The 17191-nt window shown below is 42.0% G+C and overlaps 1 protein-coding gene across 6 annotated transcripts in view; it reads right to left on the reverse strand.

Moving 5' to 3' along the window:
• Positions 1 to 17191, reverse strand: part of UNC13B (unc-13 homolog B) — a 208741-nt gene that overhangs the window by 162858 nt on the left and 28692 nt on the right. For 3 of the 6 annotated variants that reach the window (XM_014257003.2, XM_014257002.2, XM_014257001.2), the window contains exons 3-7: positions 15852 to 15951; positions 11875 to 11992; positions 10836 to 10959; positions 6138 to 6383; positions 3002 to 3072 (exon numbers count right to left, since the gene is read on the reverse strand). In XM_014257003.2, coding sequence (XP_014112478.2) covers positions 3002 to 3072; positions 6138 to 6383; positions 10836 to 10959; positions 11875 to 11992; positions 15852 to 15951 — 659 coding nt within the window. The remainder of the gene's footprint in view (positions 1 to 3001; positions 3073 to 6137; positions 6384 to 10835; positions 10960 to 11874; positions 11993 to 15851; positions 15952 to 17191) is intronic. The other 3 variants (XM_088054006.1, XM_014257004.2, XM_014257005.2) reach the window with 2 other exon arrangements.

Here is a 17191-nt window from a genome sequence, read left to right on the forward strand (position 1 = left end):
TCACAGCAGAACATCTGTAAGCATAATATCTGTAATATATTCTCAATTATATCTGTATTTAAACACACTCCCAAAAGTATCCTCTTTTTCTCATGCCAAAATCACATTACAAAGTGCACTTCTGTTTAGGGTCAAGTCTGCTTTAGAACAAGCACAGGCCCTATGACCAATCCTGAGACATCCAATTAGACACTGAAAAGACCTGATTCTCTGCACCACAGTATTAGTCTGACAGGGAGCTCCAAACTGGGAATAAGCCTGTTTACACATTTAGACACTCCAGCACAGCTTCAACAGTTCAAAACTCATGTGGGCTCACAGCAACTCTGGAGTAGGAGATGGCAGCAGTAAGGTAATTAATGTGCCTGGCAAGGCAAGAGCACAATGTTTGCCCAGCCAACACTTGCAAAGTCTCCTGTGATCCACTTTACATCCAAAGTGAAGAATCTTTCATCTAATTTAATACTAAATTAAAGAACACAGAGGTATTTCAATTAGCCAGCTTTGACTTTTTATAAATCCGTTTGTTACAGCATCAAAGCATTCCCTAGGGGGATTCCAGTGATTTTATTTTGTATTACATAGAGAGATGAGAAAATTAGGACAATTGACCAAAATAATGAGAACAGTTTTTGCTAGGGAAAAAAAGATCTGACAACAAAGGAAGTGGCAAATTTAGCAAGCTGGTGCTGCAGCCTATGCAAAACACAGCCACTAGACAGTCTCTCTTTGGATTTTGTAGGGATTAATGACCAGTTCTGTGCATGGAAGGTGACAACCCACAGACTTCCGCTGCAGTTATCTTCCAACCTGTGCTACTTAAAATGCACAAGGGATTCTGAAAGGTGGTTAGTCTTATCATCAGCAAACTGCCAACCCACTGAGTTAATCAGGACTTCGAAAACAAGAACTGCCGGATCTCACAGCACTGACTGGTTGACAAAGTGGTGAAAGGAAGTCTGCTGATGAGCAATCTCAGTAGCACAGGACAGCAGTGGGTTCTGAATTATTATCCTCAGAGATCCCAGAATGTCAGCAGTTTGTTCTTTTTAAGGCATCAGCCCGATGGCTATCAGGAGTCCCAAAGCAAAAAAGGAATATTAAGTGTTCGTAGGAAGAGAGGCTGGAAAACATTTCTATGACACCATATGAACTCCAAATGAACCTGCTTCTTCAACGCTCCTGTGCAGCTTTAGTCTGTTCATTCATCATCTCAAACAGAGATACAGCTGAACTTAAAACAAAGAAGACAAAGACATAAAGTTGCCTTGTGCTAAAAAACACTGTGCAGGCCAGGATTCTGCAGCCCAAAAGGTGAGGTCTGTAAGGCTGAGTGGCAGAGACTAGATGGATGAGGATCAGTCATTTAATTTCTCCAAACAAACCTGCCTCAAGCTGGTTTCTCAAACACTGGGTTTGTTTGCTCAGAGCAATTAAGATACTGCTTCAGGCAATGCACAATTAAGGTGCTGAATTCTTTTGCAGAAAACATTACTGACCCGGGTGAACTTAAAGGGAAACTGGCATCCACAAAAGAGAAATCCATTGAGTGCAGTTCAGCACAAGGATACTGCCTCTGGCTCCAGAAGTTCCTGTGCTACAAGTCAGTGCCAATTAGGGGAATACACAAGGAAGATCTCATCCCCATTCTGGGTGGCTCACAAATGTAGAGAACTTTAGAAGAACCACCTGAGGTCAGGCCCTGCACAGGTTTGTTTTTTTCTCTCTGGTCACAGGGAATATCCATAATAAATCTAAGATCATTAGGTCACAAATATGGAGATATTACTTTGTTACTGGTATTTGATAAGAGCATGTAGTTAGCAAGCAGATGCATGGCACTGCAGGAAAAGGGGAAGTCTCAGAAAGTTCAGGATATCTTTCAGCAAGTACCAGCTCAGTAAAGCACTAGAGGGCACCTGTGCCTCGCTCAAGTACCTGAACTGCTGCTCCAGCACGGGAGCAGGGAGGAGCCACAGCAGCATCACTGACAGGACAACACTCAGACTGAGCTTTTCATCCATTCTTAGTGGCTCTCAAAGTTCTAGGAAGGCAGGAGAGGCTGCCCTAAAGTCTTTAAATTTTTATCCACTGGAATACTGGTCTGTCCTCACTCAAAAATAAAATCCACCTTATTGTCCTTCATCTGCACAGTAAACCAAGTCACTCATATAAGGAACAAAAAAGAATAGATGAAGGATGCCCAGACAAAAATCTGAAGTCATTGCATTGTCAGAGTATTTTGCAACTTATCTGGCTATGGAAACTCTTGCTATGGAAGGAGACCTGTCACCTTCACCAGCACTATGTTCTTATTCAATGATGTTCACATCAACACATAATTATTGGGATTTTCTAAATACTTTCTGGTACAGGCATCAACATGTTAAATCTTATTCTGCAAACAGCATGAACAGTAAACAAAATTTTAGTCATGCAACAGTCTCTCTTAGAAATAAAAAAGTAACCTCTATTTTATAGCTGCTTAGCCAAGTACACACTAGAGCCAAGAAACCAAAGCTACTACATATTTTAATAGAATATTCATATAAACTGAGCCATTAACAACTGCATAAAGACAAAAGCCAACATCTCCAACAGTCCTCAGTTCAAATAAAGATTCAGGTATCTTGCTTTGTCTTCTTCAAAGAAACAGTCACCTGCAAAAAGTGTCCTTTTTGACTTGATTTTGCAAAAAGAACCTACCACAGCCTGTCAAAAATTGTTTCATTCTCTGCTCAGGTAAAGCATGGTGTTGCCTTTCCTTTGAATGTATTCATATCAACAAAACATTATTCAAGCACTTCCAACATGGAGAAAAATATTTCTCTCCTTAACACTAAACAGTACACTTGAAAAAATAATTCTGTAAGCAGTTCATGGAAGACTTGTAAATGATCAACATTTACTAGTTACCCTAATAACAGGAATCTAATACAAAGAACAAAAGCTAGTTATAAGACATTCAGGGCTACATTATTCTTTCAATTTAGATATTTACCTCATCATCTCCAAGTGAATTTATTTGTTCTAATTTTCTGGTCCAGTATCTGGCCTCCTCTTCAGGGATATCTAAGTCAAAAGAGTAAGTCACACCACCTTATTAACCATGCAACTTCGCATTCATCACCATTAATATTAAAGATCACACACAAAAAACCCACATGCGATTTTGAAGAAATAGGACCATCTTACCATCTTATGTTAGCACGCAGATGGAAAATAAACATTGTAAATATTAGCACAGTTCAAGGGCTTACACAGCTTTCTTGCTTGAAGACGATTAACCAAATGCACACTTACACAAAGGTAGGAAAGAGAAAGACAGACCAGTTCACACTTAATTCAAGTATTAGTTTGATGGAGAGCCATTTCACAACAGTATTTTAATACACTTGCTTATGTTTGATAACACATAACAAGAGTAGAGCCTCTTCTGAAGGCTTTTTATAACCCCAGCAGAAAAAAGGTTGCCCTTGAATAGCACACCTTACGCACACCGATAGCACACCTCCTGGTTTAACACAGATTAGGTACCAAAAAATAAATGGTCTCCTATTTCTTTGCCAGCAATAAGCCAAATATTTTGAGGGAATAAACAGTGTTACAGGCAGTCATATTCACATGAAAGCACATTCTTACTTTTACACCACACTGCAGCTTCATTGTGAAATGAATCACAACATTTTTACTTTCTAGAGTTACCAAGCTGACAGCAAGTAGCAAGCATTATCACTTTTATTGTGGTACCTATTTTCCATTTCACACTTTAAAGTAATATAGCGTCCTAATGAAGCATTGACTTCTGTCACTCAAAATTTCACCTTTCAAAGCACATGCTCAGAGATGCAGATAACCTGCTGTGAAAAGCTTAACACAAAATTATTTAGGGATGGAGTAGTGTGAAAACATTGAAAAAGATAAAAAAAAATTTAAAATATTCGGATTTGTTTTGTTTGGGCTTTTTTCTAGCCCCTCAACATCCTTGAATGTAGCAACTTCTGAAATCTGGCTGTTTATGGCCTGAATCTCCACCACTGCAGAAACTTCAAAGCTCACAGAGGAAGGAAATGGAGGGAGTGCTCCAGCTAAAAACACCAGCCCTGCAAGCTGACAGGAAGATAGTGCTATACCAGTTCAGCTGGTTTTTCCCTCTCCTGTAACTCTTTACACTTTCAGGTGGCCTCAAAAGGAGCCAAGAAGTTTGTTTCCCTGCAATGAACTGTACTCCATGGTCACCACCACAGTGATATATCAAGTTTTGCACTGGCAAGAATGGGAGAAGCAGGACGGAGTGGATGAAAAGGTAATTCTAAGAGTTTCCTGATGAAAAGGTGATTCTACAAGTTACATCCACTCTCACTCCCCACAGGAAAAAAAAACAAGATTTATTGGCAGGCGAGCATTCCATTGGAACCCACAATGCTTTTGGAAAGGACCAAGACCTTTCTTGTACTTTGAGAGAATCTCTGTTCTGCATGTGTCCTCTCTCAGCCACACAAACCATCATCTTACAAAGGCAACAAGCCCAAACACTGCAGATAACAGAACACAAACCACTGTTAACAGGTACATGCCAGATTTAGTGGAATTTCAAGTTTCAGCAGTAGGTATTTCCTTAGACTATGAACTCACGTCCACATCTTTGTAACAGAAACACCACTAAATTTTTATGCAACTAGCCTTACCCACAGAAGTTGTTAAAATACTCCACACCTGAGAAAGTTTTATGGAAGCTTAGTATCCGACTCGAAAAAACCTGCACTAAGTAGAAAAAAGACAACCCATTTCTCCTTCCTTGGAGGGACACCAAATTTATTTTAACTAAAGCACATGAAGCCACCTGCTCTTTCTGATGTATGGTACATTTCTGTGTTAAAACCTATTAGAAAACAAAGTAAGAGAAACATGGGAGACTCTTCCCTAACTAAAAGAGTTGTAGAAACACGTATTTGTTTTTGATCATCAGGGCTGTGGATCACAGCTGCACAGACTTACTAGACAATCTCTGCGCGAATTAGGGCTGGCATTCAAAGCAAATCTGGACAGAACTGATGTAGAAAGAAGGCATCAGTGAACTGAATGGCTAACAGATACAATCTGATGAGGTTTAGGAGGACAAACTCCAACAATGGCATGAAACAATCCAAAAATTACAGCCAAGTCCATGGAATTGTCTTGGAAAGACATCACTACTCTAAGACGTGAAGAAAAACTCATGAAATGAGGACTAAAAGTCAGAGGCCCAACAACTCAAATCTGGAGCCTGAAATCAAGACTAAAGAGACTAAGGAGGGATGAAGCGATGACTACCATCAGCACTGCAGACATTGAGGATGTCTCAGGGCAGGCCTTGATGCCTTCCTATACACCATGGTGTAGTGGCATGCCCAGGCGTCATGGAGCATCAAGGTCTCTTAGATTTACTGTTCTATCTTACAGCCCAGATGCCCAGTTCATAAATAGAGATGTCAGATTTTTACTACATGATTGCTGCTTCTGTTGGAACAGCTTCTTATGCAAGTCAGAGATAAAAATCAGCTACTGTCCAGATAACAGCTGCTGTAAGGACATCTTCCTGATCTCAGAGAAACTCTTGTCATCAACACTAATATCAGTAAAATTATTGTACAGCAAACTTTAAACATGAAGCAACTCGCCTATGATCTTGAGTCAAGTTACCTGCTCAAAAGAAATCCCAAGGAAATTGAATTTTCGATTTTTTGAGGAAGCTTCTATTGTGTTTTGCCTCAGTCAGCAGTTTTGTTGAAGCTGCTTCTCTGTAATGCACAGAGTGGAAATCCCTAGCACAGAGATCACAGACTCCTTGAAAGACCACATCCGCTGGCCAGCTACTGCATCACTAGTCAGCTTTTGACTACAATGGAAATTACTCCACTACATTAATTTCTGCTTAAAAGATAAAAAGATGAACTGGTCCAGAGAAAGGCAACCTGATTTCAGGACTCCACTGACATCATGCATGGTGAACACAAGGAGCAAGGCCACATGTCAGTGAAACAAAATTGCTGAAAAACAACAGAGAGGAGATGGGCAGGTAGATTCAATAGCTTTCAGTGCTTATTAGTTTGAAACCAACACAGAAACACTGCAAGCTTTACTGTCCTTACTCTTACCGCCATCCTCAGCTGGAAGCTGAACCCCATTTTCTCTAACATCCTGGTTTTCTGGGCCTGAATATGCAGGGTCCATAAGCAGGCACAGACATGGCAATGGGTAGGGTGGGGGATGAGCAACTCCCACAGCATCATTCAGGACTGAAGGCTCCAAGCTGAGCTGATGTGGGATTCCTGGGCACATGAGCAGGGGTGTGGGTGGAGGTCCCAGGTGAGGCTCCTCACAGCAAATAAGTGCCCTAACACCTGGAATGGGCACACAGCAGTAAAGTGACTTGTCAGAGTGAGGAAAGAAATAAGAGGAGAATTTGGTGCATCCATACAGACCACTTCACTCAGTTAAACCCCTCAGGAAGCTAAATATGACTGCATTCCTGCTTAGAGATCTCTAGCTTGGCAATAACCAGGCACTGAAGCCCTAAAGCTTTTCTTCTCAGGTTTCCTGGTCCTTGCCCTGAACCTTGCACATCACCTTGTTCCTTCTGAGTTTTTCCAAGGTAGCAAGTCCTAGGATGGGGCAAAACCCAGCTTGGCAGGAGTGAGAACAAATGCTGAAACCAAAAGTGATAACCTCTCTCTCTCCACTTCCTTCAAGTGGCTTCCCCTCTTCCCCTCTTCCCAGCACGAATTTCTTCCCTTTTCCAATGTATCTCATCTTCCTAAGTTCTCAGTGAAATGACTTTGCTGAGCTGAGTTCTTCTTTCTGTTTAGTTCCCAAGACACTAAAATAACAAAGCACATTTACCCCACCTCATGGCTATATGCAGATCAACATGCTCCTATCCTGGGAGTGTTGAGAACACTAAAAGCATCTTCACTCCAATTATGAACTGCTTGGCACAGAACCAAACTGCTATAGTTTGGGAGCCAAAAGCATTTTTGAGTACTGCATCCTAAGAGGGATTTGCACAGTCACTGCACTTCTAAAAAAGGGGGACAGAGTAAAATTGCTATCATGCAGAACAATTTTACACTTGAAAAGCAGCATCCTGAAAAGTCTGTGCCAGCACACACTCACTGCATCAAAACAATAATAGCAAGATCGCCTTCTCCCTACCAGATAATTTTCTAAACCAGCCAAGGAAAGCTGTATCCTCCCTTGTCTGTCTTGTTCCAAAGAGGGAACAGATACGATCAGAGAAGAAAGTGGCTCCAGCCTGTCTTGACTAACAACCACTTCTTGCCATGAAGAAGGCAGTTTATTGCCATTTTTAATAGACTACCAAGCACAGAAACACTTCTCACCCTTCAGGTTAATAGAACACCTCGCATTTCCCATCCTCACTCTTTGTTACATTTTTGTAGTAGAGGGTTTGCAGTCCCTGTTTTTCTGAGACTGAACATTCAATAACATGGGGCTGGCAGAGAGCATCATATGACAGCCTGGTCCCCAGAACTGCAGAGATGTGCAACACAGAAGGGCCCACAGAGCTGCCCTCCCCTGTACAGCATGTGCTGATGTCACACTAACTGACCACAAGGCAACAGCTGCATCTGGAACATACAATGGGACACACAGGGGACATATGAAAGCCACCATCAGTAGTCCTTTGTCCTGGTAAAGATCTGGCCATTAACAAAGTTTAACTTCTGCATGACCTCAAAAAAGCTTATCTTCTATCACCAGAAGCAGAGACTAAACTCCCACCAGCCTTTGTTAGGAGGTAACTGCTTCCACACTCCAAGCCTGGTAAACACTTGAGAACAGCTTTATATGAAAAAAAAAATTAAAAAATCTCTAAGTTGCCTTCATCACATACTACCACTCTCAGCATCAGCACATTTTGCACTTATTTCAGCTTTAGCAGCTGCCAGTCTTCAGAGTACCAGAAGAAGAGATACCAGGAAGGAAGAATCTTGAATGTATCAGGTGGAATCAGAAACAGTGAATTAATCCAGGATAAATACAGTGCAAACAACAAACCAGTTGCTAAACCTCTTTGCATACACAATCATTACATCAAGGACTTCAGCTTTTCTGCTTTTCGAATTCATTTATTCTCCTTTACAAATCCTTAAAAACTTCTCAAGCTCCATCTAAATACAATGACATATTTTAAATACATTAAATAACCTGGGGTACTGCACCTGTGTGCAACTAAAGGAGATAGGAGCCAGAAATGATAGAAAAAGCACAGCCAAACTGTTTTTTTAAAGCTGCTACTCCAAGCAGCAGTGTTTTACCCAACTTGAAAAGCAGCACAATCTATGCATGAGCCCACACACCACTCTGGTTCTCATGCACTTTCAATAGCCAGGAGATCTTTACCTGGGAAACAAAACATGGTACACAACGTTCCTAAATGTCACTCCAAACCTGCTGTTACTAAAATCTTGCCTCTACGGCCCAGCTGCTGACTTAAGAACTTCCAGATCACAACAGTTATCCATTTACTTCTCTGTGTAGGGATAAAGCAGCAGTTCCCAACTCGTATGATAAAGAATCTTAATGTGTAGGGAACTAATCCATATTGCTGCCATCCAGCTGAAGGGAAACTGACGTGTGAATCCATCGGGACAGATGGAGAGGAGTGAGCTCCATGCACCCCTCCAAGTCTCACAGTACATGGGAAAGGAGAGAGAGCCTAATCCATGGTGCAGAGTCCTTCTCTGTCCCAAAGGTGATGGCAAGAGACAGTCAGTCATGGTGTGAGGGGAAGCACCACTGGAGTAGGTGACATAGGTAGATGCTACTTTCCAGAGCAGTATGATGCACCCTTAGTGCCTCCTGCTTTGCAGCCTGCTTCTGACCTTGCCATGGCACCTCAGACTGAAAATGGAGATCAAAGCAAAAACTGCAGCACTCTTCTAGGGAAGAGCAGCCTTTGAAGAGCCAATTCATGCATGCATTTTTTCCTGGCCATTATGAAACCCTGGACAGGCAGACAACTTTTCACACCCTAGCACAGAAACCTCAACGGTGCAGAACCCCTGTTATTTCAGCATTTGGCATGGTAAGAAAAGAAATAAGTAATAGGTGTGCTTTAAATGCTTTTAAATGCTTAACACTGTGTCAAAAACAGAAGAATTAAAAAAAAACTTTTAACTTATTTATTCCTCTGCATGAAATTCCACTTCTCCAAATGTAAAGATTTAGAATAGTATAAATCAAACCAGAAGAAACAAAGAAAAACTCCTCTGAGTCTAGTGCTAGGGAGAAAACACATTATTATCTGAAATACTTTGATTTTTAAAATTCAGATGTTCTAACACATCTACATGGAGTCTGCTTTCTTAGACTTGAAAAAAGTACCTCAAAATGCAATGCAGTCTGCAAGATGTACAGCAGAAAAAAGCAAATTCTCTTTTGGACACTCTCAATACAAAGGGAGACATCAGAACTTCATTTTCTTTTAAAGCAGTGATAGTTCACAACTGTGTCAGAATTAATTCAGATGAGAAGGCAGTGGGTACAAGCCTTGCCTTCAGTTCTGTGTCCTTGCTCTGTCCCGCCCAGAAACCTCAACACTTCTACCAAAGAACCAAGATTTTTGGTGAGGTGAAACAGGCTTGTTCCTCCTCTTGCATAAAAAGTAACTTCATTAATAAACTTCCCATGGACAGAAGCAGTTGAACACCAGGATATTGCCATGGCTAAGAGGGATGGCTCCTGACCAACATCAGATGGCTGTCAGGACAGCAGAGGTGTCAGGTAACTCTTCCCCTTTGCACACTGGACTGTAGTTAAAGAGCAGTGCTACTGCATCTACAGAATACTGTGCCCTCCCAGAAGTACAACCATCCATGGGATTATGCACTCACAACACAGAACACAATTTGTACTGACTGTCCAGCTGCAGGGCCAAGACCTACATCCTCCCCTGCACCAGGAAGCAGAGTATGAGACTCACTTTGAGCACGATACAAATTGCTCACACTGACTGGAGCTTTGCAGTAAAAAGGATGCAACAGAGAGAGGGGGAGGGATGAGCCTTGCAATGGCAGAACACTTTGAAACACTTCAGTGCTCAGTGCATAAAAAAAATAGCACAAATCCCAAAAACACAATTTATGTTCTTGATCCGAAGCATCAGGCAAGAGCCGGAAGGAGAAGTTATGTAAGCCTAGGATGCCTTCTGGCTACAGCCTTACTTCTGGGGTTTCTTTGGTTTGGGGTTTATTTTTGTTTGCTTAAATAAAATAAAATTTTAAAATTGCAATTTTACTTGAGATCAGTTTGGTCCAATTAGCTGCTTTTCCATATTCTGTATTTTTCAACCAAAAGTAATTGCCAGAAAGGCAGTTCTTACAACATTAAGTTATTTATATACACTGCTAATGATAATGTTCAGGAGCACACTAAGCATTAATGTTTCACTAACTGAACTGCACATGTCTAAGAGGGCTATGTGCATTCACCACAGAACAGCTCCAATAACACACTTAACCTCTTCTAGAACCACATTTGTCTAGGTTCAAAGAAGCAAATTCTTCCTGATCAGGAAAAAATTGCGTGACTACACAATCCTGAAATACTGTTAGAAAAACTACTGTTAGTGTACATATTCCAGCACTCAGGGACTTTCAAATATTTCATACTTATTCAGACCTTGTCAGAAAGAAGCCTAACAAAAAATTAATACCAGTCATATGACCTCCACTGAACTGAGAACAAACACAACTTGATTACACATCTTAAGCTGTTCCCACTCTCTCTCCACTGTCAGCACCCAGGGTAAGTTATGGAAATGCACTCACCAAAAGGTAATTCAAATCTTGTGTCCAGCAAAATTTTATGAGGAGTTGGGTTTTTGGTTCCACATATTTCATCATGTTTCATTACAACTTCTGCCTCCAGCGTAGACCACTCCCCAGGACCTTCCTGTGAATCAGATGCCTTAAGTGAACAAACATTGAAGTCTGAAGAATTTTATGCACCAACTCTCACATTTTGCTAAAACAGTCCAAAAAAGAGCTTTACAGCATTATCAATGGGGTTAACATCAAATGACACCAATTCAGCATGCACTGCTTTTTTCTTCCAAATCCCAGAGGCATCTATCAAGGCAAGCAGCTAAAAGAAGTGCTGCCTTCTCAGTGGAGCTGCAGAAGTAAACCCTCAGAGGCAGGACTGAGGAGTGACTGGACAATGAGAGAAACTGAGTACCAGCCAGACGTGGCCACACTGCAGGGCATCCCCACTCTTTTCTTTTTATGGAAAATATAATCTATTTCTCCTTGCTCTAACCCAATAATCTTCTAAGTAAATGCCCTAAAATTTGAGTTAAAAATGCTTAGGTGCAACAGCTGCCAAGCTCAGTAGTTAGGGCAGTTACAGACATAGGCACATCTGACTTCCTACTTCTGTCCATGTCTATTAGCAAAAGGTACTAACACTAAAAACAGATGCCCTAATAAGACATTGCAGCTGTACTCTGGGTCCATCTTGTCAGCTGGACAAGACAGAGGTCTTTAGCAGTAAATCATAGCAATCTGACCATCAGACTAAGCAGTCAGTCGGTAAGACTTCAAACATTTGTCTGTGTTTCTTAGCAGATTAGGCCCTAGTTCTTGAGTCCACACAAGTGAAATGAGACCAAAGAGCCCTTTATAAGCTCAGTTGTGATCTCACTACAAAATCAAAACCAATGTGATAAGAGACTCTCTGCTCACTCAGCCTCCCAGACTTCACAAGTGGAAGTTTTGCTGAGAAGCTTAGTCTGGGCTGCACCAGGCCAGATCTGTAATACATTAATTATCAACACTAGAGCAAATAAAGGTTCTCTGTCAGTTTAACCTCATCAGATTGGTGAATGGCCTTCAGAGCAATCCACACAGTCCCAACCAGGGTGTCCCATATCAGTCCTTTGTTCCATACTTCCACAATTAGGCCCAGGTCCAGCCGACTGATCTCACTGCAAGAAAAAGAAATGCAGCACAGATGAGAAAAAAGCAGGATACAATCAAATTTTGTTTTATGTTCTGCGTTACCACCATGATCATACCAGTGAACTATTTCACTATTGACACAGAGCTGTGTCAAGCTACAGAAAGCTCCTGGAAGTGTGCGGCCGAGGCAGCTCATACAGGGAACACCAGGTTCTAGTAACTCACAGTTTAATACTAATTACACAAAGAGTGCAAACTAAAACCCTGAACTATGTCATGCATGAACTGCCAGTAGGAACTCATCTCTGCAGCTATGTACACAGGAGGAGGAAGTACACTTGGTGTACTTAGACACTTGGTGTCAAAACCCAGAGATGAGAAGTTCTTTGTCATCAGGCACCCCATTTCTAACAAAAGTGAGTGTCTCCCTTGGCAGCACAGCAACACAAGTGTACTCTGGCATGTGCAGACTTGCCAATACTTACCTGTGAGTGAAGGTACTCCTAGCCAAAAGTAACAGTCCCAAATCCAGCACAGCTGCATCAGCAGCACTACCTATTGCTCATGGCTGTGTGGCACCACTTCCACTCTAGCACCAGCTACTTCCACATGGCCACTGAGTGGCGAGCTCTTGGACGTACTGATCCGAAGGTTTTCACAAACATCTTTCCTCCCATTAACAAAAGAACACATCTCAAATTTGCTTCTTCTCAATGTTTTATAGCATTTATGCCTCACTTCTGCATGCTGGTTTATAATGTACCTACTTCAGAACAGCCTAACACATACACAGCAGACATTGGTAAAAACAATAGAGAAGAATTCTGAGCTGACTGTTGATACTACAGCTGTCTCACACCTATCACGAATAAAGGCTATAACCCATAATTTTTTGAGCTCAGGGTTTCTTTTTTGCAGCTGTTAATTCCCAAAAGCAGGCGTCTTGGACAGCCAGTGCTGCTGCCCTCTGCCCAAATATATCCATGTTACAGCTATCAAGGAAATTTAAAAGCAAGCTTCTGTCTTATTTCTATAGACTGCCATCATGGCCAAAATAAGAAAGAACTGCTGCAAATCCAAGCATCAACTTGAACTTTGCCTCCTTCTTGCAAATGAAAGAGAACACCATATCTTCAAGGTTCAAGACAGACCCCACATGTACAGTAAAGCATATAAATGTCTGTTTTAAATCCAAGTGATTTTGATCTTTTTTGAGACACAGGAACTGACGTTAGAAGCATCCAATACTTAAGTGGCTCAGTCTGCAACAGTTCAAAATCAAGCTCTTAAACAGCCTTCTATGAATTTACTGCTAGCATATTATAATCAAGTCTCCATCATCCTCTGTTCTCATAGGGTTACCCAGTATGGCCAACAGCTGTACCAGCACTGCTTTGCCCTCACCCTGCTTGATATTCATCTGATTGCAGGCTGATGATCACTGGCTGACTGCTGGCTGAAACAGTGGGAGGCCAGAAAGGGAAGGGAAGGAAGAAATACTCTTATTTTCAGCCACAGTGTAAAACCACATACTTTGCTTTGACATACACTGTCAGAGCAGGACACTGGTCATGATACACCCAATGGGCTCCTCTACAGATCTCTGAAGGACAGGTCGCCATTCTCAGTAAGAATAATAAATAAAAAGAATTTCTGTACAGTGGCTTTGATTTTCTTTGTGTCTCCCTTTCTCCACCTTCTGGTTAGATGCAGAACAGCTTCTAAGAACAAAAGAGCTGAGACTGAAATTTGGTGTTCCTCCCTTTCCACACACACACAGGATTTAAATAAAGGCATTTCTCACAACTTCAACACAAATTTAAACACTGTGTTCTGATAAACATCAGTGGGTACTTTCACGGTTTGTGGTGTGTTTCCTGCAAATACGCAGTAAATACACAGTTCTTTTAAAGCTCTTTCAAAATTTGAAGACGTCCCCAAGGAATACATTGAAGTGCTTCACTGGTCTGGTAAATAGCCAAATCTCAAACAACCCCAGAGCCCCAAATTCTGGAGTGTTATGTATCACAAGGAGTTTGGCAGCAAAACCAACAAGCATAGACAGGAAGTATTTTTTTGCTTGTGATCTGTTCTTCTACTATGCCTCATGAAAAAGGTAAACACAGCACAGACATAAAAGCATCCTTCCCTTGGGAAAAAACTGCTGTGCTCAAAATCCTTTTCCAACTCCAGAAAGAGAAAGAAAAAAATAGAGAACAGGAGTACTGGAAGACCAGCACTGTTTCCCCTAGGACAACTTAATGTACACAGGATCATGCAAAATACATTCGTTCCCACATGTAATATTTCTGTTATGAGGAGACACCAGAACTACTGTAGAGTTGCCTGGCTAAAGCAGGAACAATAATGGCAAGGTAGTTCAGCTAATATTCTGCTTCCATATTCCCTAGCAACTAATTACAGAGTGTCTCAGTGACCTTATAGCAGGCTAGCTAAGCTCCCAGCTGATACCAGAGTGCAGCTCCAGGAGCTGCTGGAGGGGAGGGAGGAGAAGCAGTCACAGGAGCCTTCATCCAACACATTCAAGTGCTTTCTTAAATCACTACTGAGAAGCCTCCTCTGTAACTGGCTGTGGTTAAAGCTAGCTCCTGCCCACAGGATAAGCACAAATCACCAGCAGAGTTAGTAGTTTGAGTGTGGGCTTGTGACTTGGAGGACAGGTTCAATTCCTTGTCCCAGCCTTATCCAGTCAAGAATGTCTTACATCAGTGACACCCCTGGCCTCTGTCTGACCAGGAGCTGCAGAGCTGAGGAGACACTGGTGTTCAGGAGCGTGTGAGTTTCACCAGATGCCGAAGGACAGGCTCCAGGCTGTCCGTGCAGAAGCACAAACTTCTTGTGCTGCTCCAGAAGCAGAGTATCACCAAACAAGGGAGGTGGCAGTACAGCTATGATGAAAATACTGTACTGACCCAGGTGACTTCCTTAACCTGAGGCAACAACCTCCCACTCTCAACTGAGGAGAAATAAACTGCTGCTGGATTAGGGAACATATTCACAAAATTCCACTGAGGTCTCTTACTACAGATACTATGTAAACACCTCAAACCCACTCAAAAAGCACCACTAGCTTTGACTCCGTAAAATGAACACATTACTCCCTCCCATTTAGTAAATTTAGTTCAATTTGCCTTACAAAACTACAGAAACAGAAGCAGGTGCAGTATAATAAATAAATCATTCATCCACCAGAAAAAAAAAACAAAAAACAAACCACCATTCTAAAAGATACTGGGAAATCCTTGGCTACGTGTCAAGTCTACAAGAAACAAAGCAAATCACAAGTACCAACTGCACCAGAAGCCCTGGAAAAGCTGGTATGAACTGGTTCTGCTGCTCATGGAGCAGTTCCCAACTGAGGTAACCAGGATCACGTCTCAGAGGATCTCAGTGCACTAACAACAGCCCTTAATTGCCCTGACCTGCCTCTCCAGCCATGGACACCCAATTCTCTTCCCACGCCCAGGAGCTCCATTTAAGCTCAGCTATGGGCCTTTAGTCCTTGGCTAAGCTATGTTGTAGGTGTGTCTGTGTGTGTCCCGAGGTTACAGGCACAGCTGTGCACACAGGACAAGGACAGCATCAATCCAGGCCCAACCCACGCAGTAACTTCCCAGTTCAACTTCAGACTTGGCCTCTCACTACAGACCTGACTGGCAACTGCCAGTCCATAGCAGCAGCAGACATCCCACTACACACATCCTCCAACAACAGGAAAGGAAATTATTTAGGTTGTCACCACACTTGTGCATTTTACCTACCCAAACACTCCAATTCCTAAACACACTAGCAGCTCTGTATGAACACCAGTGCTGCAGAAGGACTCAACTACGAGCACCTCATGCTGTGCACCACCATACTTACAACATAAAATCCTGTTCCCAGCAGGGCTGGTCACCTCGCACAGCCACCGTCGTGCTCTTCACATTTTGCACTTTCAGCGTCACATAAGTATTGAATTTATCTGGGGAATGAGACACAAAATGTTATCTCCATCATCATACCTTTTTCATCAAATCACCTGCAACACTGCAGCATTTCCAGTTCCTACAGTACATCCAGGGAGACCTAAGCTGAAATGCTTATATGGGAAGATACCACTCGGTTTAAGAAGCCAAATGTTCAAGATGTTTTCCACCTGCAACAAATTTTCACTAAATAGTTTTTTTTAAAATCTAAACACAAATGAAAAAAAACACGCAACTGTTCACTTGCAGTAAGACAGGGACAAACAGTGTAAAAACCTAAAGAACACAGACAGTATGATGCTGTATGAAATGCAGACAAGAGGAAGAACAGATAATCCTGTTCTGCACAGGACCCATCATAAACATGAAGCAGTGTGAAAAACAAACTCGCAAAACATACAAACAGGAGGTTGGGTTGGTCACGTCATCTTCCCTTCTGACCCAACTGCTCTCCTAGTCCCAACTCAGTTTTCTACCCATGAGTCCGCAAAGAACTTTACAGGCCAGCCAGGGGCAGAAGAAAAATACAGATTTATTGCTAAGTGTGCTGAAGCTGACCTGATCTAGGAAAACCACATCATACTCACATCTACACAAGTCAGTCCCTGTTTACATGTTTTGCTTTTTATTTCAAATCTGAAGAAAAATCCTGGAAGAACTTTTTTCCTAGTTTTTGCTCTTTGCTAATAAAACCAAAAGCAGCAAAACACAGACACATTCCAAGTTTGAATATCAGCATCTAAGAATGAACAAACTCCCTTTTATGGGGAGTTATCACCTCAGGCCTATCTATCAGTTTCAAACAGCATCTATTCCCAGTGTTTGATCTCAATCAAGTCAGTTTTAATACTGTTGAAATTTCACATGGAAAACAAAGATATAACAGCCAATGTGGCTTTTCAAAGGGGAAATCAGACAGATTTGATGACCTTCTAGAGCTACAGCACTGGTGGATGGGGCAGAGTAACTGACACTGTCTTCCTGGACTTGTGCAAAGTACTTGACACTGTCCTGCACAACATCCTCGTCTTCAAACCAGAGAGCCATGGATTTGATGGATGGAGCACTCTGTGGATAAATAACTGGCTGGCTGGCTACACCCAAAGACTTGTCCACCTGTTGACCAGTGACAAGTGGTGTCCCCCAGGGGTCAGAACTGGGCCCGATACTGTCCATTACATTTGGCAGTGCCAGGGACAGCAAGGATTGAGGGCACTCTCAGCAAGTTCACTGATG

The sequence above is a fragment of the Pseudopodoces humilis genome, chromosome 4 (assembly GCF_049639895.1).
Source record: "Pseudopodoces humilis isolate 2021_Gansu_Grassland_sample_001 chromosome 4, ASM4963989v1, whole genome shotgun sequence".
In the NCBI taxonomy this organism is placed as follows: Eukaryota; Metazoa; Chordata; class Aves; order Passeriformes; family Paridae; genus Pseudopodoces; species Pseudopodoces humilis.